The sequence below is a fragment of the Temnothorax curvispinosus genome, unplaced genomic scaffold, assembly GCF_003070985.1.
Source record: "Temnothorax curvispinosus isolate PA1 unplaced genomic scaffold, ASM307098v1 QBEX01016001.1, whole genome shotgun sequence".
Lineage (NCBI taxonomy): Eukaryota > Metazoa > Arthropoda > Insecta > Hymenoptera > Formicidae > Temnothorax > Temnothorax curvispinosus.
In genome coordinates, this window is record NW_020225781.1 from 137380 (window position 1) to 160908 (window position 23529).

The following is a 23529-nucleotide window of genomic DNA, read 5'->3' on the forward strand; positions in this document are numbered from 1 at the left end:
TGTGTGTGTGTGTGTGTGTGTGTGTGTGTGTGTGTGTATTTGTGAGAGTGAGGCGAAGAGAAAGGGAGAGAGGGTGAGAGGAACGAAGGCAAGGGAGCGGGAGAGCGAGGGGGTTGGGTCGAGCAAGGGCGAGATAGGCGAAGGGTGCCGCGTTGGATGGCGAAGAGAGAGGAGAGTCGGGGGAGCGGGAAGGGCGAGTGTGGGAAAACGTGTAGCCTCAGCCTCCACCCTTTTCCACCCACCGACCACCCTGTCGCTGCTGCTCGGTCCAAGAGGGGCGGGAGAGGAGGAAGAGGAGGAGGAGGAGGAGGAGGAGGCGGTAGAGGGCGAACAGGGAGGACAGGGGTTGGTTAGGGGGTGGTGAGCAGGAGGAAAAAGGGAACTCTGGGGCTGCCGAGGGGGGTACGACGAAGGGAGAGGGGTTGTCGCACGCCTATCCGCTCGATAGCAGCTTACAGTCCGTACACGTTCACTACCTCCCTAGAATTTAGTGCCCTCTGTCTCTTTTTCTTTACTTCTTTCCAAATTTCTGCCGAAAAAAACACCTCGGTGACTAGGCAAATGCATACAACGCTGAGATTTCGTCCGGTTGTCCCGTACGAACCTTATTTCTCGGAGCGTATTACAGAGCGTTTTTCTCTCGAGCGTGATTGAACACGATTCGCTCAAAGAATGTCTGTTAAAAATATGAGACCTAGGATTTTCTTTATCATCGTTGCTGCGAAGCTAACTTAGGTGAGCGAATTTTATTTCTCACAATTTTATTTTGTATCTTAAATTACAATCTAGAAAAGAATGTATAAAGATTGTGTGCCACACAAACGAAGGTTATTTAATTCCATTTCTCATGATTACCAAAATAAAAATAAAAATAAAAATGACAATGAAGGCAATATTAGGTGGACAGTAGGTTAGGGTCATCCGAAGAGTCAAAAGAAAAGAGCGTCCGAAGGGAAAGTACTATGTTGGCTATCGGATGACGATTATACAGGGAACGCCTGTTTCTTACCTTTGGCGCCTTTGTGAAACTGTATCCCGCTGTGTCTCGGATAACAGAGACGTCGGTGGAATTACTGCCGAGAGAGATGCAGGCGGCTCTAGGCGCGAAAGCCTGAAGATCTCCCGCTTGAATCACCCCGGAAGGACGTTTCTCCCTATTATCTCGTTTTAACAGCCGGACGGTGGCAGCGTATCGGACGAGGAAAAAGTCGCTTCAAAGTCGCACGCGAGCGACCGAATTCGCTTTAAACGCGCCAACCCCTCGGCGCGTTTTAATTAAAAAAATATCCTCGGCCCTGCGCGAGCACAAAAGCTGAAATTACTCGAGAAGCGGGCGACGACACCCGAGCAAGACAGGGAGAAAGAGAAAGAAAGAAAGAAAAAGCATCCGACGTCTTGAGACTTTCGCGCGGGGATATCATTAAGCACACCTGGATGTAATACGTGCTCGTTCGCAAATTGTGGCACTGAGATATACCCGCCTCTTCCTCTCGCCCGCCCCTTTCCTCGCCCCTTTCAACCCACCCCCTCATCCCCGACACGCAGGCGGCGTGGGAAAAAGAGAGCAACGTCAGAACTTGCTCTCGACCGTTTCCTAGGTCGCCGCCGACGGGTCTTCGTCCTGGAAAACCCTGAAAATTGATTTTCCAGGCGCGGTCTCCCGCGTTACCCACGCACAGGTCTCTCTCGGTTGCATCGATTTTCACCTGGCTTCCCCCTGTCCGCTACCCTCCTCTCTCTCTCTCTCTTTCTCTCTCTCTCACGCGCTCTCTCTATCTTTCTCTCTATCCATCGTATATCCCTTCTCTTTCTCTCTTCTACCGCTAGCTCGTTTCTCGCCATCGCCACCGACTCGAAGCAAGCGTCCATTCAGAATCCGAGAGGAAAAAAAGGAGCGAAATCTAGGTCAATGGAGGTTTGAGAAATTTGCGATAGTCGCCACCGCCGCCGTTTCGTTGCGGCTCGCCTTTCGTCTGAGCGACGAGCGTGGAATATCGTCCATGTCGATTTCACGCCGTTTCAAACGCGAATATACTCGTCGATCGAGAAATTCGCGCGTTTGATAAAGCGCGAGACTAACAATGCTCGTCGGAGTTCACCGATGACGATTAAGATGTCCAAAGTGAAATGGATTTATCTCTGCGACAAGTCACTATACACACAGAAGGTTTGCGTATTTATGACGTATAAAATATAGCAGCTTCGCCTCACAAACGAACAATTTTTTAATTATTCGCGTTACAGATATCTAACGAAAACCGTTCCCTTATCCGACAAAGAGACCCGGAATATGAGACGACGGCGCGACGAAAGTCGAGGGAAGAGTCGCGATAATTTACTTTACCGCTGTTACAAAAATCTTACACGACTGCGAGCGATCCGCGCAACGAGTTAGCGGCCATTTAGATAATAAACTGTACATTTCGCGTTAAATGATAGCCGAGATCCCCCGCGACTCCCTCGCGCATCGTTACCGTTGTCTGGAAATGAAGGAGGAGGGTCGGAGTCTCCGCGCATTAGAAAAATATCAGGGGCGATATTTCTTCTCGGGAAAGCGTTGCTCGCGCCGCGTCTCTCGTAACCGAGAACGAGACCCCTGGAGAAAGAAGTGGGAACGGGCGAGAAGAAAAATGCGATACCTAAGGTCCTGTTGCGCTCTCTCTGATGTCCGGAATTCCATAATGCGAGTTTAAGGAGAACGTACTGTACGCGTTGGCCTTGAAGTCCGAAAGTTCAGAAAGTACGATGCGAGGGGGGTTTTTTGCGTCCGGAGTTTTGACAATTTCGCCGTAACATGATGGACCGTGAAAAATCACGCTGAGAAAATACTTGTTGCGGAAATCTTCAAAAACCCATTCAATCGTGTGACGTGACGAATTAGTGCCTTCTCTTTGGAGAGAAGAACGAATTAAAAACTATAAATGTCTCTCTAAACATCCTTTCTCTCTCAAAGAGAATTATTCTCGACTACGTAAAAGATATATTAAGACCAATATATATATATATTATTGGGTATATTATATATATATCATATGCGATAAATAAAGATATGCAAAGAAAATTAGAGAGTTAGAATATTGAGAATTGCAGTTAATATCTCCTATAAATGTCAGCGAATATTAGTAATGTGATTAATTTGTGATACTAATTGAGATCATATCGAAATTAATTATTCGGATATTTTCGGTTTGCAGATAGGAAATATTATCTTCAGATTTCACATATTGCACATCGATTATGTATCAAGTTGCACGGTTCAGAGGTATCCATTAATAAAAATATGCTACAGTAAAAATATATATACGTAAATTATTTGCAGAAACAATGGTTCCATATTACAGAAAAATATTTGCATTGATATTAATATTTATCACGTATACCTTCCCGTATTTTATTTCTACTTTTAACGGCATTATCAGATATTTTAAAAATTTATATCCCTTGCATATTTTTTCATGCTGAAAAAATTAAATCCTTCAAACCAGTAGGGAACGGTATTATCAACACTGATATCGCCAATCGTATTAGTGGCAAAAATTTCCAAAAACAGCAACAACTTCGCGATAAGAGCGAAGAGTTCGAGCGGCAGAATTTGTTTCACAGAGACGTTAACTCACAAAGAACGTCCGTGACAGAAGTTCGGCGTTTTCAGCTATTTTTTCCTCGCTCGGAAAATTCTCAAATTTTCCATAAATTACCATAATTTCCCAACCCTAAAAAAAAATAGACTCGCGCCCGGGATCGCAAGTTCCATGATTACGTCCGTATCAGAGACGAGTCACAATTTACGGACGACCCGGCGCGGGAACGAACGCATTTGCTTTCCATCGACGTACGGGGGAGGGAGGGAGGGAGGGAGGAGGGAGGAGGAAACACACTTTTCACACCCTCGCTCGAAACACCATAAAGCACCCGGCTAGGCGGGAAGGTCGAGCGAAGTCAAGTTGGGTTAGGTTAGCGTCGTGAATGACGGAGGAGGGTCGCGTTTCGCCTCGATAAAGTTTGTTCGATCGGCCGTTAGTCTCCTTCTTATGGCCCCTTCGCCGCGGCGAGCTTTAAGCGACGTCCATACTAAAGCTCGCGAACATTGCTCGCCAATAACATGAGCATCTCGCGAGAAATTGGCCAATTCTCGAAGAGAAAGAAGAGACGTATAGGTAATAAGACGGTAGAAACTAATGCCAAATAAACTTTCTGTCAAAGATATGCCTCCAATTAGATCTTAGGCATTCGTTAACTCTTTAAGCTTTTCTTATCGCTCCCATCCTAGATTTATGCTAATTATGCATGAATTTATTATTCCCGAAAAGACTTGACCCGGGTCACGGGGGAGGGACCGCAATGTGGAACCGGCATTACACACACGTGCGGTTCGTGCCTTTTCCCGCGGTCTTGGAGGTCGGGCACGTTGTGCCGGAAAGCGTGCAACGGCCGCGGACGAGCGTTTAACTTTGTTCCGAAGTTCTCCAAGGTCGTGCCGGCGCGGCGCGCCCGTTGTAGGTCGGTGCCACTGGAGTAAAGCAGCGAGAGAGAGAATTTCCCGAGGCCGCGTCATAAATCTCTATCTGCTGCCTGGGGGTAAACGTTCGCGGGATAGACTTTGGCGACGATTGTAATTTTGCGCCACCGGGGGTGTCGTCGTCTCACGTGTACACGCGGATACGTGTGAGTGTGTACCTCCGTGCACCGTGCACCTGTATCACCGCGAGAGCGGCGGAAAGATTTATCTGGGCCCGCGACTTTCTTTTCTTTCACGCGAACGACGAGGTGCGATGCTTATTGCTTCAACGTTGTTGTGGCGTTTGTCTCGGTAAATAAATTTATTATCGATGTACCGTAAACGCAGAAGGGTGTTCTAATTTATGAACCTTTTTATTAACTTTTTTGAAAGTTAACTCTTAAACAGCGACATTTAACAACTAGAAGGCTTCGTTTTCGTTCGCTATAAGAGAAGAGACTTCAGCGTGACGTTTTTTTCATAATATACTTTGATAATAAATTTTTCAATCATATATTCGTACTTATAAGTAGATATTATTGCAGATGTAAAATATCCATCTTTATACACATTTTAATTTTACTCAAGCTCTGATCTCAAAATGATTATAACACGCGAGTAGCGTAACGCAAGATGTTTAATTTTGTGACGATTAAGGCATGAGATTAACGAAGCGAGACTTTAGCGCGTAAATAATTTATTTGTAATTGCCAAATCAACCTTCACAAGCGAGAAGCGATTATTTCTAGTCGCATAGACGTGGCACTAGGCGAACTCATAATTTAACTTTTAAGTAGGAAGTACCGAGCGCGACCCACACGCCTGTGACCCAAACCGTTTAATCCTTTTCCATCGAATCTATCCTTTGCAACATTTGTTCCGCCGGCAAAATATTTGGCCGTCAAATTGTTGCGATGCAGTTTCGCGGATGCGTCGAAAACAAAACTCTCCGGGGTATTACTTGACAACGAGTATTTAGTTGCTCATTCGTACGGCCGTTACTAAAAACGACCATTTGAATTTGAAAACGGCCATGTACTACGCATTGCCGATTTGATGCATAACCGCGGGAAAACCGACGCGAATACCTTTTATACGTTACGTTAAGCGCCGTGTTTGCTTTTCGCGATACGAAATAAACGATCGCGCGCGTTTACCAAGCATTCATACGTCAATATTTAGAACGAATTGTCGTCCGTACGATTTACCGCTGTTTATACGCTATTTATACGCGCTATTTATTATTTATACAATGGAAATTTGCGATTCGCAACGCTAATTGACGCTCGTCACTGTTGCAACATTCAAGCGGTCAACCGCTAATCGTTTGTACATCTTGCACGAGATTAATTTATATATCTTCATGAAATAGTTCGCTCTCTTTTTCTCTCTCTCTCTCTCTCTCTCGCTCTCTTTCTGCATTCACCTTTGCAATCGATCGGCATTAAAAGAGAATAAGTAATCTTACAATGGAGTCATCGTGCTTTAGTAGAAATAGTGAATTAATAATAGAATGCCAATAATTTCATCAATACTTATAGAATTTCCAAATTTGTAGAATGATAGAATTGATTTGGCAATTGAATGGATTATTTCGGAAAGGATAAACGATTGAGAAAATTAAGCTTTCGAATTGTTAAATTAAAATACTGCCACGCGTAAGTCGTAATCAGGAAAAAAAAACCGGGTGAGTCGTTGTCCGATTAAAATATATCTCAAGTAGTAAACTTCAATGATAAAATTCACGACGATGATTTTAGTATAATCCGGGCAAAACGATACCAGCGCGGTACCATCGACAATGGAAACAACAATGGTTGTCATTTCTATTACAATAGACACGCTGCGCGCTTCTGTTCTAACAATTCCATTATCTCCGCGCGAAAGCCTCCGCCGGGGCGAGGCTTTATTATGCCTATCAGAAAATTTAGATCGTTTATTTAATGGGATATAAATAGTCGAGCGCGGCCTATTAACAAAATACGGAGTATTTCGCGCGGAACAATAGCTTTGCGAAGTCATTTGGCCGTTCACGCGACGACTGCAATTATACGTTTCGTTATAATGGCGCCGCAAGTAAGCAATTTAATGCTTAACATTATGCAATTAAAATTAAAAATGGATCGCATAATATCGCCTACGTCGATTTCATTAAAATTTTTAAAAGCCGCCCATGTGTGCTTCGGCGATGCGTGTAACATGCTGTACAGGCTAATGCGTACATGATAATAATAATTTCATCCTCTCTCCTTTTTTCCGTGGCTATCAATTACTCTGCAAGACTTGAAAAATAATAAGAAAAACTAAATTTTTAATTTAATAATCTATCAAGTATTTAATTTGAAAGTCTAATTTTGCGGGTGGATCTTAAATTAGTAATCAAGATCGATTCGCAAATTAATACTTCACTATCCGGGATAATGAAGTTCATTATGATCGCGCGGGGCACCATCATTATGTTCTTACTATTAATTTATGCAGTTAAGCGATTGTTTTCATTGTGCTCCTCTTTTCAGGGAAATGCCTACATCTAAGTGGTCTCACGCCCGAACCGTTGACTGCGGACGACGATTACAAGCTTTTACGACTCGGCATCGGTTTTACAAATATGGTAGCACGTGCGACGAAAGGCAGCGCGGATCTTACAAGAAAGGAAATTAAAGAAGGTTAGTATGACGAACGGTTTTTATACGTTTGCAAGAAGCGGTGAGATAATTACGAAATCTTGGGTGAAAATAATTATTGCATAACCCGATATCGCTCCGACATAATTTGCGGGAAAATTAATTTTTAATTTCGTATTATATTCACGTTATACAATATTTCATCGCTATTTATATTTCATCGTGTAAAAAACAAAATGGAATTCTCGTCCCGATTAATATTTACGAATTTAAACTCCGCAGTCTCGATATAATCGTGACATTAGATATGCTGAAATTAAGACATACTTGAAATTTGCGAATTTATTTTTGCAATGTGATTAATTATATACAGAATGTCTAATTGGTTTTTCTTTAAGAGCCTTTATACGGCTGCTGCTTTGGAATCGACTTTTCTTTTTCGAAATCTCATAAAGGTTACGACAAACGTTTCAGAACAAAGAAACAATAGTTTGTTAGAACTATGTATGACCTTTTATGTGATCGTTGGAACAATAGAGCAGACAGCTTCAAGGGCAAGTTGAAGTTGTAACGCTATAGTTAGGGTTTCAGAATCGACCACCCAGGTTTACACAAACACGTGTTTTACGAATTGGTAATATTTCGTCGGCAACGGTTCGTGTTGCTGACTGTCTTTAAACAATCGAGAAAGCCAATGAAATTCAAGGAAGCTCCGAGGAAAGCTGGCAGGAACGCCCTTGAGCGCTAAGAAAATCACTCAATCGCTCGAGTATCCCTCGACTGCGATTGGTCGATTCTGCTTAACGCTCAAATTCGTCCTATACGTTCGTTTCTATTCGTTTCTATCCTGCCCACATGACGAGGGAACTAAAGAAACCTACCTATCCCTAGGGCACTCTTTGTCCCGTTGGTGAAGTCGCTCAGAAAGTTCTAGAAATTTTTACTGCGTTCGAGCATGTCATTCTTACGACTTCAGCTAGCGACAGTCGTAATGGGTATCTGAGGTAGATACACGTGTCCGCAACATATATAACGTTCACGACGCGATGTAAGTATATGTGTCCGAAGCCCGTGCGAATGCAATGTGAATTATCGTGAATTATATGGGAATACAAAGTAATTATCGAAGTGAAGAAAGTAAATGCAAGCGTAAAAAGTGTTGTTCTCCCTCGATATCGACGTGCAAAATGAATCTCGCCACGCGAACCTCGGACTCGGTCGATTCAAGTTTATTCGTGCTCACTTGTGCTCTTCTTTCGGTTTTTCAATGCATGGCACCGACTCTCAAGAGCGGTGAAACAGGCTACGGTCAACGTGACGCTACAAATACTTTGGAGCGTTCTTCTTCGCTTTCTTTCTTCATTGAAAGAAAAGAGAAGAGGAATGCTTCGAAGCATTTGTAGCGCCACGTTGACCGTAGCCACAGAATCGCGTCGAGCGCACGCCCATAAACAAACGCGAGATTCCTCGCGAAATAAAAGACGCGTTACGCATTGTTACGCTCACATGTTTTCCGAGCAACCATGTGCGTGCGTTATCTCTCACGTCCATCGGGAGGGAGGGGAGAGGGGGACGGTGGAATAAATAGCCGTTTTTCTTTCATGCCGAATTTTCTAACACGATGCCGCGAGCGAAGAAATTTTCGGAGCAAAAGGACATATCGACGGGAATCGTTTTCTACTCCCATTCATAAGTCCGGCCTAAATGACGGGGGAGGGGGGCTATCGCGTATACAGGGTGTTTCAAACGGAACCGGTTTAAAACTTTCAAAAAAATTGATTTCTCGTCGACGGAAGGAAGGGCGTGCTCGGTTTCCTCGTATATTTCTACTTCTGCCAACAATCGTTTTGTTAATTTAATTTGCACAAATTTACAAACGTGCGCGCCTTGAAATTTTTTTTCTAATCCACGCGGACAATCCGGACTTTGCTCGGGAGTGAAGTGAGCGCGTATCCCGATATCCGTGAGAAAGGAAGAAAAAAAAACGCAAAACGGCAACGGTGCCGCGGTACATAAAAAAAAAAGATAAACATAACAATGCTAATGAGACAAGGAGCCGGTCTGTTGCGTCAACAGGTTAGGCCGAGCGAGCCGGGCGAGCGCGGCGGCGGCACCATGTTTCTTTCCGGAGTACCATTCCTAAATTACATTTCCCGTGTGCCACGTAGGACGTGAAAATTTTCCGCTTTTCCGGGATTCGAGGAAACCGAGTTGCTCCGACGAACGTCTCTCGTCGAGACGCTGCTCCGTCTCGATCGATTCGCCGCTCCGGAGGGGGACGCTACTCCGATGCCCTCACGGATCGACCGCGCACCGCGGGATCGTCGCCGAGATGACACACGTCTCGCCGAAAAATCGTTCTATCGACGCCATTTGTCGCAATCGCGTGCGGCGCGGCGCGGCGCCGTAGCACCGGCGGAAAAGAAGCGCAAACGTTCGTGGATCGTGGATCGAAGGGTGCTCACCGTGCTCCGGATCGTCCGTGTCTTCCGCGGGCGGCAGCCGCTCCTCCTCGACGAACGTCGTGTCCCATCCCATCGCGTCGACGCACTCACGTCCGAACGAACCGTCGATCTCGGTCTGCTCCATCCCGAATGTTATCCCGAAAACCTTTTTTCTACGGACCGATCGCCCGGACCGTAGCGGCCATGCGTGTACGCGACGCGGGAAGCGGCAGTACTGCCAACTTGATCGGCCGCACGCTTCTAAGAGGCATATCGCGACACGCGTACCGCCCTGCCGAAAGCTATGTGGACCCCTCCATTCGGATATAAATGTCGCCCTACTACGAATTTCGATTTGCCCGATCGTTGGAGCGGCGCCGCGCCTCCGATTAATTCTAATCTCGATGTCGATTACGGCGGAAAATGCGGAGGCGACGATTGTCGCGGGATATAGCGATCGATTCCGAATTCTTTACGAAACGAGAAAGAAAGCTACCGGACGTCCTCGGCTTCGAAACGTCGTCAAATTACATTTCTTCTTCCACAAGCGCGTTCCCGTTTTACGCGCCCTTTTTATCCCCCCTCGCGGCGGGCATTGCGGTATTCGATCCGCTTTAAGCTTCGCTCCGGAAAAGCGCTATTATTTATTAGGAGCGGACGAGAGCGGTAATAATTAATAGCCAATAAACTACTCACTCGCGACTATACGTCCTCGCCCTGAAATCGCCGTTTCTCCCCGGTTTCCGCGGGACGTTCGTCCGGTCGGTATTAGCCGGAGCGTCAAACGTGTCTCGGACGTCTCGCTGAAATAAAGTAGCCGATAAATTAATGAGACCGGAAGTGCAAGAGCGGAGCAGCGGTCGGACGCTTTGCTCACTCGCCTCAAATGAGATTAGTCGGCTGCGGCCGCGCGTTTAAGGTTATCGCCGATGTGCGTATCGTAGGGGTTCCCAACCTTCTTTGTCAAACAGGTCAGAATTCTTAGTAACAACCGGGAACCTGTTACTTAATTTTTTTTAATTATAAACTTTAAATTATTCAATTTTAATTTTAATGTAAAAAATAATTTGAATTATTTAATTTTTAATTTATTTTTTTAATTTCATACAAGAACAAAATATCTCCATTTTAAAATTCTTTCGTATTATAACGTCGAAATTTTTTAAATAAAACTTTACGAGGGCCGTTGATTGAGGACCCCTATAGCGTATTGCGTTAACCAGCACACGTGTCAACTTGGAAAATACGAGAAGGGCACGATTGTTGGAAACGGAGACCCTACATCGCGATTGCATCGACTAAAAACGATCCGAATACAAGGGACTTTCGAATCAAAGAGAATTTCGAGTAATTACGTGATTCCAATGAACGACTTAAATCCTGTAATTGAGACAATTACACCCGCATTTATATCTGCGTCGATTGTACTGTGCGGAAATCGTCATTTCGTTCACTGTACATTATTCTCGATTGTCACTTCCTTCGTGATAAAGAATCTATCTTCAATTATTATTATTGTTACCGAGCGCCTCTTTTTATCAAACGCTCTACGATATAATCTCTCTCTTTTTTACGAAAATACATGGAATAGGTGATTTGCACGACGTAAATAGCGCTCAACGAATGAACGCGAGGAAAAAAAAGGAGCGACAGGCGTAATCAATGACTTTATGCAATAATGTGTATATTTATAAGTTAGGGTAATTATAGGCGAGCGTAAATGTGCTGCGCGCCTATCGTAAATCCGTGTGCGAAATTTGAATTTGATCGAATTTATTTTTAAGCTTTAAAATAAATGTTTGAGATAAAAGAGAACGTTGGAGGAAGAGAGAGAGAAAGAAGGGAAAAAAAGAGAGAGCAAATGCCATTTATGTTAATCGATCGTCAAGTAGGATGTTTAAGTAGGATGTTTAATCAGTTGTTGCTCCTCATTCCGTACGAATCATTAACAAGTCATAAATAAAATCATTAATATTATATCGTGATTGCAATGTATTTACATGTGATATTAATATAGAATAAGCGTGTGATATATTAATATAGAATAAAAGTAATAACCCTTGTTTTTATTTTGCAGGTAGTCACATTCTTCTCGAGAAATTACGGAAGTATAAGCCGAAGATTGCAGTTTTCAACGGCAAACTTATATACGAAGTATTCTCGGGAAAGAAGGAGTTCGGGTTCGGAAGACAGCCCAATCTCGTCGAGGGCACCAACACGGTAAGACAGCCGCTACATTGTTTCTTCGTTCTTTCGCACTAATATATCCCGAGTAACACCAAATTTCAAAATCGCTCTCGGGAAAAGACATTTTAGAAAATTGTGAAAAAATTATAATTTTTCCGCGTCTTCACGACACTCGCTGTCTTGCCCGGAATATTGTTTGGGAATAAGTGTGACGATTGTGGTTGATGCGGTAACTTTTCAGTGTATGTGCTCTTGTTATATTCGACGCTTGATGGGAGTGTCGATCGGTCGATGAGAGAAATGAGTACTTTTGCTGAATTTGTTTATAAACTCAGTCGGCGGGGACAAGCGCTCGCGAAAAAGCGCGTTTGCTCGCGCACAGCTGGTTAGTATGTCGAGCTGCCGTAGGGATACACGTGGCTACCACAATTGAAGCTAATAATTTTAATGAGTTCAGTAAGATGTAACGTTGTCACGAATATAAACGATCACTTTCGCAATATTTTGATCATATTATCGGGATTCGAATTCAACCAAGTTATTATTTTAATGTTTAATATCTATAATCGCCTAAGCAAAATTCTCACTTGTCGATATTGTGTTGCAGTATATGTGGGTTATGCCCTCAAGCAGCGCGAGGTGTGCTCAACTACCACGTGCTGCTGACAAGGTGCCATATTACGCTGCCCTGAAGAAGTTCCGCGACTACCTAAACGGTACGATCACGCACTTGGACGAGTCAGATATCGTGTTCGCCGATTCAAAGCTCAAGAAGAAGGAACAGGAGTCGATCGAGGATAAGAAGCCAGTGTTCGCCGACGATTTGCCCGACGGTGAGAGCCGAATCACGGAGATCAACGGCATGGGGATCAAGCAGGAGTCGGGCCTGATACCTGGCAAGAAGAAACGCGGCAGACCGAAGAAGATCAAGAATCCGGAGGATCAGCCGCCGCCGGATCCCGAGAAGCTGGACGCGAACGGCGAGGTCATCAAGAAGCGCCGCGGTCGTCCGAAAAAGATACATCAGCAACAAAAGCAGATGGAGCGGGAGTCTCGCGAGAGAGAGCAGCAACAGCATCAACAGCATCAGGCGATGACCCACTTGAACGACGGTTACAGTAACGTGCCGAATTGCTTTTCCCCGCCGCTGATGTCACCTCCGAAGACGTTCCCGCACATGGCGCCGTATCCACAACCGCCGATGAACGACGGATTTTTCGGCCAGGGCATGAACGACAATAGCCCGTACAATATAAGCGCGAAGCAGAGCCCGGTGCACCTACAGCACTACAGCCAGAGTCCCAAGTCCATGTCGTTGTCGTTCACGCACTCGGACCTGTCGTCGGAGATCAATACCGGGATGTCGTCGGAGAACAATCTCGAGCCGTCGCCCTTGACGTCGCCCAGCGTCGAGCATCCGGACTTCGAGCCGCCTACCAGCATGTCGCAGCAAAACATGGACCATCGTCAGTACAATCCGGCCGGAGGGCCCGATCCTACGGGCCACCATGGAAGTCCCGGCACGCCGTCCCACAGCTACGCTTATATGGGCTATCACGAGCAGCCGCCGGACACGCATAACCAGCATCCGCATCAGACGACACCGACGCCTCTCAGCCAGACCGCCGAGGAGCACTCCCATCACTCGCATCCAACGCCGCCGCATCCGCACACGCCCACCCACACGTCCATGTCGCCGCACCATCCGCACGAGCAGTACGGCATCAAGAGGACCGGCCAGGACGTGGCGTCTAAGAGTCTAAGCGACCTAGAGTCCCTCGTGGATCAGATCCCGAGCATAGCCGACGGCGGCAGTCAGCGTCTGCAGCATTCGCATCCGGGTATGCCGGGTGACGATACTCTAGCGGAGAAGATGGACCACCATCAGTCCTACATGTCCGGTTTCGGCGGCATGTCAGCTGGACCAACCGGGATGACCAATTACAGTCCACCGTTGGCGCCGGGTGGTGGAATCTATCCCTCCTCGCTGCACCACTCTCCTACTGACGCGGGTTACGGAGGTTTGTACGGCATGAACAGCCGTCATCATCAGGAGTCTCAACAACAACAGCAGCAGCAGCAGCAGCATCAACAGCAGCAACAGCAGCAGCAGCAGCACAGCAAGTCCTACACGGTGGAGAATCTCGCGTCCAGCAACTATACCCCCAGCATGAACCACGGCCACTCTGGCAACACGTACCCTAACATCATACCCGGCCACTACCCGGTGCCGATGGGCTCGACCAACGGTTATCTGTTCGGCGGCCTCGATCCCAGCCTGATCCAGCGTTCCTACGGGATCGGCGGGATGAGCGGCATGAGTAGCATGCATCCATCCGCCGCCCTCGGCAACCCGTACTCGTACAACGGCTCGTACTCAAGCTCGTTCGACGCTTACCCGACGCCACCGACGAGCATACACGCGCCCAGCGCCAATTACGCCGGCTACGTCGGCACGGCTGGCGCGGCGCCCGGCAACACCACCACGCCGCCGTCCTACCTCGCACCGTCGCACCACAGACCGCCGGTCGACCTCTCCTACGACGGTGTATGATAATCGATGTGAGACACCGTTCGCTACCACCGACCTACCAGCCCCTGATAATCCTCTCTCTCTCTTTCTCTCTCTTTCTCTCTCTCTCTCCCTCCATCCCCCGTCCCATCCTCTCCCTCTCCTCTGCCTGCCGATCGCCTCCTGTGCGCGCGCGAGAGCGACGCACGTATCCGCCGCGTTTATCTTTTCTACGTATTTTTACACACGTCTTTTAAGACACGGCTCTCAACGTGTCGGGGTCGCACCGTCGCGCGTCGTCCCCTCCGAATCGCCGTTCCCTCATCCTCGTCACTCTCCCTTTCTAAATCGCCCTCCGCGAATCCACCCCGCGAGATGTTGCTTACAATCTGTGCGCAAATCTTTCGCGTCCATCTACCGCACGATATTCCTCTTCTTCTCTCTCCTTTGCTCAAGCCGGTTCTACGTACAAAGAACGCCCTCCCCAGAATTGGCGGAAAATGGATATACATTTTTCCCCTCGTCGAAAACATCGAGATTCTGATAGCAATAATGAACTATTATCCGAATTATTATTGGATAGTGTATCATGCATTTTACTTGAGATGCATAATTACTTTAAGAATCTGAAGCTCAGTTCCTAAAACATTGAATTGAAATAGATATCTGAAAGATTGTGTCGGATATGAAACATGCTCTCGAGGCGTGCACGCGTTCTATATTGCGTCAATTTTGGGGCACCCCACGCAATTGTTTCAACATCCCTCTCACTCTCCTTCCCTTCCTCTCCCCCTTCATCTCCGTGCATCCCGCTTCTACTTCGTCGTCGCGCCTCTCTCACACTCTATTTTTTTTTTTTATCACGCTCTCGATATGTGATTACGCCGTGAGTAATTACGGGCGCGCGGCTCGGGAACGGGAAAGCCGCCTCGTGAAACGCGACTATAGCGCACGCAACGAACGAGAAACGTAAGCCTCGGGTAAATCAGGTTCGCCGATCGCGTTCTGTATCCGATCCGATCGCTAAAATACACTTACACGGGCACGCATTCCGATAACCATAACGATAAATGACCTTAATGCCGGACAGATCGCGATTACGAATTCGGCCGACGTAGCCGAGGTCGGCCAAACGTGTAATTGCGCTATCCTTTTTTCCCTACATCGATCAGGAGATATCGATCGTCGCATTGCTCGTTATAAGCATGTCTGTACGAGCTTCGCCACCACCGAAACCACGTTTCCTACATTTTCGTATTTCGAAGGGCACTCAAGATTGCAAGTGGGGTATAGAGAGCGCATCCTATACCAATTTGCAATTCTAAATTGTTATCTTCGAAAATCAATATAAGAAGCAACGCGTCGACGTCGCGACGCATCTATAAAGTAAAGCGAAGTTCGAAAAATTACCGGTTATCGAAACAAATATAATTTCGATGAGTTCAAATTGAAATGAAAATAACTTTATTTGATGATTAACTTATTTTAATTGAATTTTACGCTTATTAGTGCATTGGACATATACTGCTGTGTGCAATAGATCCATTCGAGTCACTCAAACTTTTTCGTTATTTGAAAATGATATTATATTATCATATCATTACATACGGTGATCATGTAATGATAATATTATCTTTGTACCATTTTTATATATAATATATATATAATATAATATTACATAATATTATATCATATGATATTATATATTACATAAATGATATTGTCAGACGAAAAATTATAATATTATTTGAGACGGAAGTGCAATGTAACGGAAGTGCAATACAAGATTTTTGTGATGAAAATGATTCTTCCGTATCTGTAAATAGAAGCTATAATAGAACTGATCGAAATTTATACCGGTTTCGTTTTCGGCAAAAACACGCTACGATTGTACGATCGAAACAACAGCGTCGTTTCGCACTTATCGTGTTAATGTATCGCATTGCGTCTTATACCATTGTTAGCCTGTTGTTATTACTGTGTTGCGTATTCAATTAATTAACGTGTCGAAGACAGCACTTAATATCGCGACGCATTTTCATCGTAATTGCAGTCTTAAGGTTGTCTAAAAGTCGACGATTCTCTTCGTTTTTTATATATATACGTGGCGACACACGTAATATTATTTCTTAGAAGTGACACTTACATAACTTTTTAACTATATTCAACTCTCAACGCAGGAATGACCGAAGAATTCATCTTGACAAAGAAGGAGAAATCGTAGATCTGAACGAAAACGAGATTTATCTTTTATAAATTTGTAAGGAGCCACGCGTCTCTCCTCCGATGAGCAATCGTTCTCATTCCGTGCAACGAGCCAAGCTTAATCGAATTGTATAAGTTTCGCGTTCACGGGAGAACTCTCGTGATGGCTTATCCGCGTTAAGTTTCGCTCGGTTGTACCATAATTATAGGCATCGTTGCCAATACAGCAAATTGGTCTAAGCGTAAAAATGGATAGGAGGTACGTGAAAAAATTGTTAACCCATCGCAATTACGAAGCCCGGTTGTGAAATTATACGTTTTTACGTACCTTATCACGTTTCTACGAGTCCATGTTCATCAGCATCCTGTAACAGAGATCAAGAACGCGATCAGCGATCAATTGTGACTATAGGGTATCTTTGCGCTCGTAGCGTCGTCAGTTTCGAACGCGCGAGTCTGCATTTCGCGACGAAACCTTCGTTCGCGCGATCGGATGTGTTTCTTAGATCAAAATAAAAGATACGCTACCATTTGTTTCACTTATTCCTTTTCTTGTCGCGCACAGAGTGCTCTAGATTAAATAATTTCCCAGTTTTTCACGTTCATTGTTCCGTTATTCCAGCGGATATTACATTTCCTCGTCGCACTCTAACGAGAGACGAGCGAAAATGTACCAACCGAATCGCGAGCCGCACGTGCGTTACGTGAGCTTTTTTAACAGAGTAAATATTAACCGTTATCGTCATTGTATCGTTAAGGTTACTGCACATAGCAAGGAGAAGATTAAGCCCGATTGCGTCGGTGCGTCTTCAATCGTGGCACGGTCATTTGCATCAACGTTGGTCAAATTTAACCATAGTTTAATCCTTATCCGTGCAAGCTATTTCTCAAACGCAACGCTCAGAAAGAAAGTAATAATGTTATATAAAAGTGTCGCGGCGATTAAAAATTTTTCGTATTCGTTTCCTCAGACATAGAAAGACAATTGTGCATGAGAGAAACCGTTAAATTGTAGATGTAACTTTAATGGTACCTTAATTCAAGATGGTGCTCGCCATTTTCTATTAATATTCCGAGACTTTCGGATATTCCCGCATAAAAAATTCCAAATTTCGGGTATATTTATTCGCGACGTTCGCGACTTTGCGTCGCCTAGTAATGGGAAATAACTTATTTATCTCCTTCTCGAGAAAACTTGGACTAAGAAGGAGACAGAAAATCGATTAAACTAAGGTTGATGTTAATCGATGTTAATAGAACCGGCCTTGCAACGCCGCGCGGGACGGAAATGACGGAATTCGCCGACGATCGACCGAATTATTATAAACTTGAATATTGGTAGGAGATCGCGCCCGCGCGACCGGATGCCGAGCTTACTTAATGTAAGGAGATATGTAAGCCCCCCTAACGCGTGTGAGAGGCAGAGGAAGGAAGAGACTATTCGTGTGTAACTTTGTTTATCACACCGCGCCATCCACTTTCGTACCTCGCGCCCGCAACAGCCATCGCCGTTTTCTCGTTGCAACTCTATTATTTATCGTTATCGACTCGATATCGCTGTGGAGTTACATACGTTACTGTCGTTATTAACATAATCGCGTTACGTTGTCTCGTTAATTATATTCTGTTATGCGTTTCGCATTTTGCCGAAAGTCACTATATATTAATACACGATTAAATGAAGACGGACATACATGACACGCATACATACACGCATCCACTACATATACACACATACACGTTACACGAACACACACAAGACGCACACTTACATGCAGTCGTAATAGGTATTATAGCTGGCATTAATCGGCATCCTCCTTTGTCGCTGACCGACGCTGTAAAGTGACGCATCTGGCATGATTATAAATATATATACAGATATAAATATATAAATATATAAATATATATATATAGATATTATATAAATATAAACTATAAATATTATATATTGACGTAAGGATAAGCGAGCAACATTTATCTCGGGTGAAATCACCTAGGATGTGTCGAGACATTTAAGATGATGCACAGGGTATAGATGAGAATCGTTGATATAATAACTGATGTCTATATTATAGATGTTTCTTTCGTTCCATCATCGGCCTCAAACACACACGCACACAGATACACGACATTTACAGCCCCACACATACACACAGACACAGACACAGACACGATCGCGAGTCACGAGTACATACGATCGAAGTTTATTGTAGTAGATGTTTTTCAGAAATCCAATCCGATTCCGGGCGGCGGCCAAGAATAATAGATGTCATCGGTGTGTTTTAGTCGCGCAACAACGTTCATCGATTCGCAGTCGAAAAGATGAGGATTATTATACACATAACTCTGGCCGGTCGGTGCGCGACCGGCGCATCCACCATCGCACTACTAATTAATTGATTCTTCGATTAATCAAATTAACTAAACTGATTGTAAATTGATCGCTATATTAAGGACTTTACTATTAAGTATAAATATATATTATACAGATATATAAAAGTGTGGATTCGCTGTTGAACGTGTCGAATAAACAAAGGAAAAAAGAAAAAAAGAAACAAAATCCGAGAAGTTAAGTAAGCGAGTAAGAGAGCTTGGGCCGGGATCGCCGGCCTCCGACATATTTTTTAATCGCTTCGAACCTCTATTATTCTACCTACTAATTAAACGTAATGGTGTATCTACGTGTGCGTTCGAACGATCGGCCGATCCGTATCGCAGGATCCGCGCGCGCTCCGTCAGCTGCCGTCGTCGTCGTCGTCGTCATCGTCGTCGTCGATCGGGTCGCGATCGCTCGGGCAGATCGAGATGTGTTCTGTATCGAATTAACGAATGTACTTCTCGAATTATTCATCGCTCCTACGAAAAATATCGCGGGATAAGGAAGGGTGACGGACGTGCTCGTCTCGATGGACGATCATCGGCTTGATAAGAGAAAGAAAAAGAAAAAAAAAATGACAATTCTCCTTGCTCCTTTGCCGCCCGATCCTAACGAAGCCCACGCAGATCTCCAACGGACGTTATTATTGGGTGCTCAGTGGATACCCGAGTATCCCGCAATATGTAAATCTGTATGTCTCTGCTCGTACTACTACGATATTTTATGTGAAAAAAAAAAATGAATTGTTACAAAATACATTACTGATATAACACCGAAAGAGAATATTCTTTATCCGAAAGAAACCCTTCTTCCTCTTAAAGGCGACGAATGTATAAGTACCTACCGCGTATTTAGCGCTCAGATCGTCGACAACTTATCCACGTTTATGATCTATCTCTTATTAGTGTAATGTCATACGTCCTTTTTATAACAGAACTGTTATACGAAGGAGCGTGATGATGATTAATGACGCTGCTGGATATTCAGAGCTCTAATTACCTTGATCAACGCTCGACGAATATCAACACGTGTAGGCTGATTTGTTTTTGACAGAAACGAGGATCTTCTTTGAATCACGCGTGTGTATGATCAATCGGAAAAGTAGATAGACACAGGTCTCGTTCTTCGACGGGAAGAAGACGTCCTGAGAGTTCGCTCGCAAAGATTTCTTTTTCTGAAAATTAATGAGGCTAATTAACGAGGGATAAAGGGATGAAGTCGATATATGCGTGTTAATTATGAAAGGATCACTAAGTACAAGTACACTTAATGAATTCTCAAATTGCTGGACATACAATGTGAGTTTTGCGTTTTAAGCAAAAACAATAGATACAGTAACGATTATTTATTTTGCAAGGTGACGATCGTCTCGAATCGAATGTGGGATAGAAAAACGAGGAGCTCGGTCGGGCAACTCTTGAGACGAAAGGCTTTATTGTTTCCCCTAAAGATCAATTAATCTCTCCTCCGTTTTCAATCCGTCTCGATTTCGCGAACTGTCGATCAGATTCGCGAGTCGGAGAGAGCAACGGTCATCCGGAGGCTTGTCGGCTGCGCTCTTTGTGTTCGAATCAGCTGTTGAGTTTCTTACGATGAAGATCGTAGAAATTACATGTCAGTCTACTGATCCTTCGTTATATCGTCGCGAAGATAAACGGACGAGTGGAAATAATCGCGAGAGAAAAGAAAATTTCGGATTGGAAAGGAATCGAAGGAGATGGATCTTTGTGAGGGGAAACCGACAAACGGAACGAAGTCGCGTCTCTCGCCACGAGAGAGATCCCTCATATATGTTTTGAATATTAAATGAATCTTGTGGAGACAGACTTTTCTCTTTCTCTGGACTCACCTACCCTGAGTCGATGGCGGTATACGTGCCAGAAAAGAAATAAATAAATTGATTCATTAAAACAAACGGGGTGCGTTTGTCTCATTCAACCTCCCCTTTCCCCCCCCTCCCCCGTTTGCTCTGTCCAACGAGAGATTTGTCGCGTTACAAGGATCGAAGATCCTTCCGACTTTCAAGATTAGAAACGTTAAATTCGAGAGCCCTGGATTGCTGCATCTTATCTGCAGGTTTTTAAGCTGGCATGTCAATTATGTCTCTCAAGTACAGCTTTAATTACTTCTATTTACTTCGATTGAGTTCTCTATGTCCCTAATGTGTTCATATTTTGATAACGACTGGATTCCCATAGCAAGCGTGTTAAAAAGTAGGGAAGGCTATTTCACTTACGTTACAAAATTCTTTCTACTAATTCGAAGTAATTTTGCAGATATTTCTCTTGAGAGAAAGAGAGAGATCAGAGAATGACCAGCAGAAATTGAAGATTCACGGACGAGCGAGCAATGGATACGACGGCGTCATCTTTTGCAGCGTCGCGAACGAAAAATATAACACTTGGGCGAGAAATTGACACGGTGGCGCCATCTCTCGGATACATTCCAAACAGCTTTCAAATTGGAACGTGAAATGAAGTGCCACTGCCGTCTGCCACCGAGGAGCTCTAACCTCTCGAAGGACGCACAGAAGTGTTACGGGCGTTCCGTCGAATTATTCGCAATAATTCACAATGCCGCTGGAGAACCTGGAGGAGGAGGGTTTGGAGAAGAACCCGAATTTGGAGCTGGCGCAGACGAAATTTCTGCTGGGTCTTCGCGAACACACGGACGATGCCGCCCTGAAGACCAAACTCCTGGACGCCATCAAAGCCGATAGTGAGATTGCATCTTTTCTCTTGATCGCTTGTCACGGTTATTTCCAAAAGTTTTATGTAATTTTTGGGATTGCGACTTGATTTGCTTGAGACAACGAGTCCCGCTATTTTCTCTTCTTTTATCTTGGCCGCTGAAAACGTCATCTGTCATTGTTCGAAACATAACCTCTACTGTTAACTGCTATGATCAATTTAAAAGAAAGAAGCAATTGAGAGAAAGCGATAAGCTAATGTACCAAGATATATGAATCCCCTAAATGGAAAATGTGAAATAAAAGTGTAAAAATAAGATCTAAAATAGGGTATGTTAAATACCGTGAAAAAAAATGCTATGATCAATTTATTAATGAATTCTTTAATGATTGACCATTAGTTTCGTGTAAGAAATAAAAATAACGATTTCTTTCCAATAGATATGGCTCCGTTCTACGAAGAGGTATGCAACTACCTGAATTGGCCAGTCGACGAGGCGTTTCTCGCAACGATGAAGGCGCATAATGCGGAACAGTTGAAGAAACTCGACGACGCCATCGAGGATGCTGAGAAAAATCTGAGCGAGATGGAAGTCCGGGAAGCCAACTTAAAGAAATCCGAGTACCTTTGTCGAATAGGCGACAAGGAAGGCGCAATCTCGGCGTTTAGGAAAACTTATGACAAAACAGTATCGTTAGGGCACAGATTAGACATTGTATTTCACAACATTAGGATCGGCTTGTTCTACCTGGACCACGATCATATTACCAGAAATATCGAAAAGGCAAAAAGGTCGGTAAAGACAAAAAAATACTATATCTACATCAATTGTTATACGCTTTATGGCAATTTAATATATTTCGCTCGTATTTTGCAGCTTGATAGAAGAGGGCGGTGATTGGGACAGACGAAATCGTTTGAAAGTTTATCAAGGGATATACTGCATAGCGATTCGCAACTTCAAGGAAGCGGCGAACTTCTTTTTGGACACAATTAGCACATTTACGAGTTACGAGCTCATGGATTATAACACGTTTGTGAGATACACGGTATACTTGAGCATGATAAGTCTTCCACGGAACGAGCTGAGAGACAAAATCATCAAGGGATCCGAGATACTGGAGGTACTTCACAGTAATCCAGACGTCAAGGATTACTTGTTTTCACTGTATAATTGTCATTATGCAGATTTTTTCAAGAACCTTGGTAAGCACGAAAGTTAAGGCTTAAATTTCACTTATTTGGAGGGGAGATTCAATTGTCGAATATACCGTTTCAGCACACGTTGAAGGAGTGCTACGCCGGGATTACTTAGTATTTCCTCATTATCGATATTACGTTCGGGAGATGCGAATTCTCGCGTATACGCAATTACTGGAATCCTATCGGTCTTTGACCCTCCAGTATATGGCTGAAGCATTCGGCGTCACCGTCGAATACATTGATCAGTAAGTGATTATTACTCATTTTTATTTAATTTGCTGTTAGTAATGTTAACGTAATTGTTTAATTAAAATTACGAAACTGCGTTGCACACAAAGAGATGCTGCTGATGCACATAAATGTGTTGTTTTTTACAGAGAACTGTCACGCTTCATAGCCGCAGGTCGGTTGCACTGCAAGGTCGATCGAGTCGGAGGCGTAGTCGAAACGAATCGGCCAGACAGCAAGAATTGGCAATATCAAGCGATGGTGAAGCAAGGAGATCTTCTACTCAACAGGGTGCAGAAATTATCGCGCGTTATTAATATTTAATTTCCTACATTTGTATAATCAAAGAGATTATATGCTAACTGTATTAAGAAACAATCGAGATCGACTACATGAGTGTCTACTGTATATCTGTTTTAAAGAGCCTGTATGTCAAGTTTTAGCTCGAGTTTTGTAACAAAGAAAACTAAAAATGTCACGTTTGATGATTTTGTAAACAAGATACATGAATATTTCTCGCGGAATATGTAATGTAATTTATTTACATTTTACTTCTGCGCC

The 23529-nt window shown here is 44.2% G+C and overlaps 3 protein-coding genes across 4 annotated transcripts in view; 2 read left to right on the plus strand and 1 right to left on the minus strand.

Annotated features, from left to right (window-relative positions):
* LOC112466214 overlaps window positions 1-9769 on the minus strand; it is a 120645-nt gene extending 110876 nt beyond the window's left edge. For both annotated transcript variants that reach the window (XM_025034176.1, XM_025034175.1), the window contains exon 1: window positions 9588-9769. In XM_025034176.1, coding sequence (XP_024889944.1) covers window positions 9588-9711 — 124 coding nt within the window. In that variant the 5' untranslated portion in view covers window positions 9712-9769. The remainder of the gene's footprint in view (window positions 1-9587) is intronic.
* Window positions 1-19625, plus strand: part of LOC112466215 — a 110770-nt gene extending 91145 nt beyond the window's left edge. Inside the window, exons 7-9 of the mRNA XM_025034181.1 lie at window positions 7015-7164; window positions 11644-11786; window positions 12361-19625. Of these exons, the coding sequence (XP_024889949.1) occupies window positions 7015-7164; window positions 11644-11786; window positions 12361-14307 (2240 nt within the window). The 3' untranslated portion in view covers window positions 14308-19625. The remainder of the gene's footprint in view (window positions 1-7014; window positions 7165-11643; window positions 11787-12360) is intronic.
* Window positions 19626-21344: 1719 nt separating this feature from the next.
* On the plus strand, window positions 21345-23492 carry LOC112466204 (26S proteasome non-ATPase regulatory subunit 6). Its single transcript, XM_025034158.1, has 5 exons — window positions 21345-21565; window positions 21978-22329; window positions 22415-22743; window positions 22817-22985; window positions 23118-23492. The coding sequence occupies exons 1-5, from the start codon at window positions 21421-21423 to the stop codon at window positions 23290-23292; spliced, it is 1170 nt and encodes a 389-aa protein (XP_024889926.1). The 5' UTR covers window positions 21345-21420; the 3' UTR covers window positions 23293-23492.
* The last annotated feature ends 37 nt before the right edge of the window (window positions 23493-23529 follow it).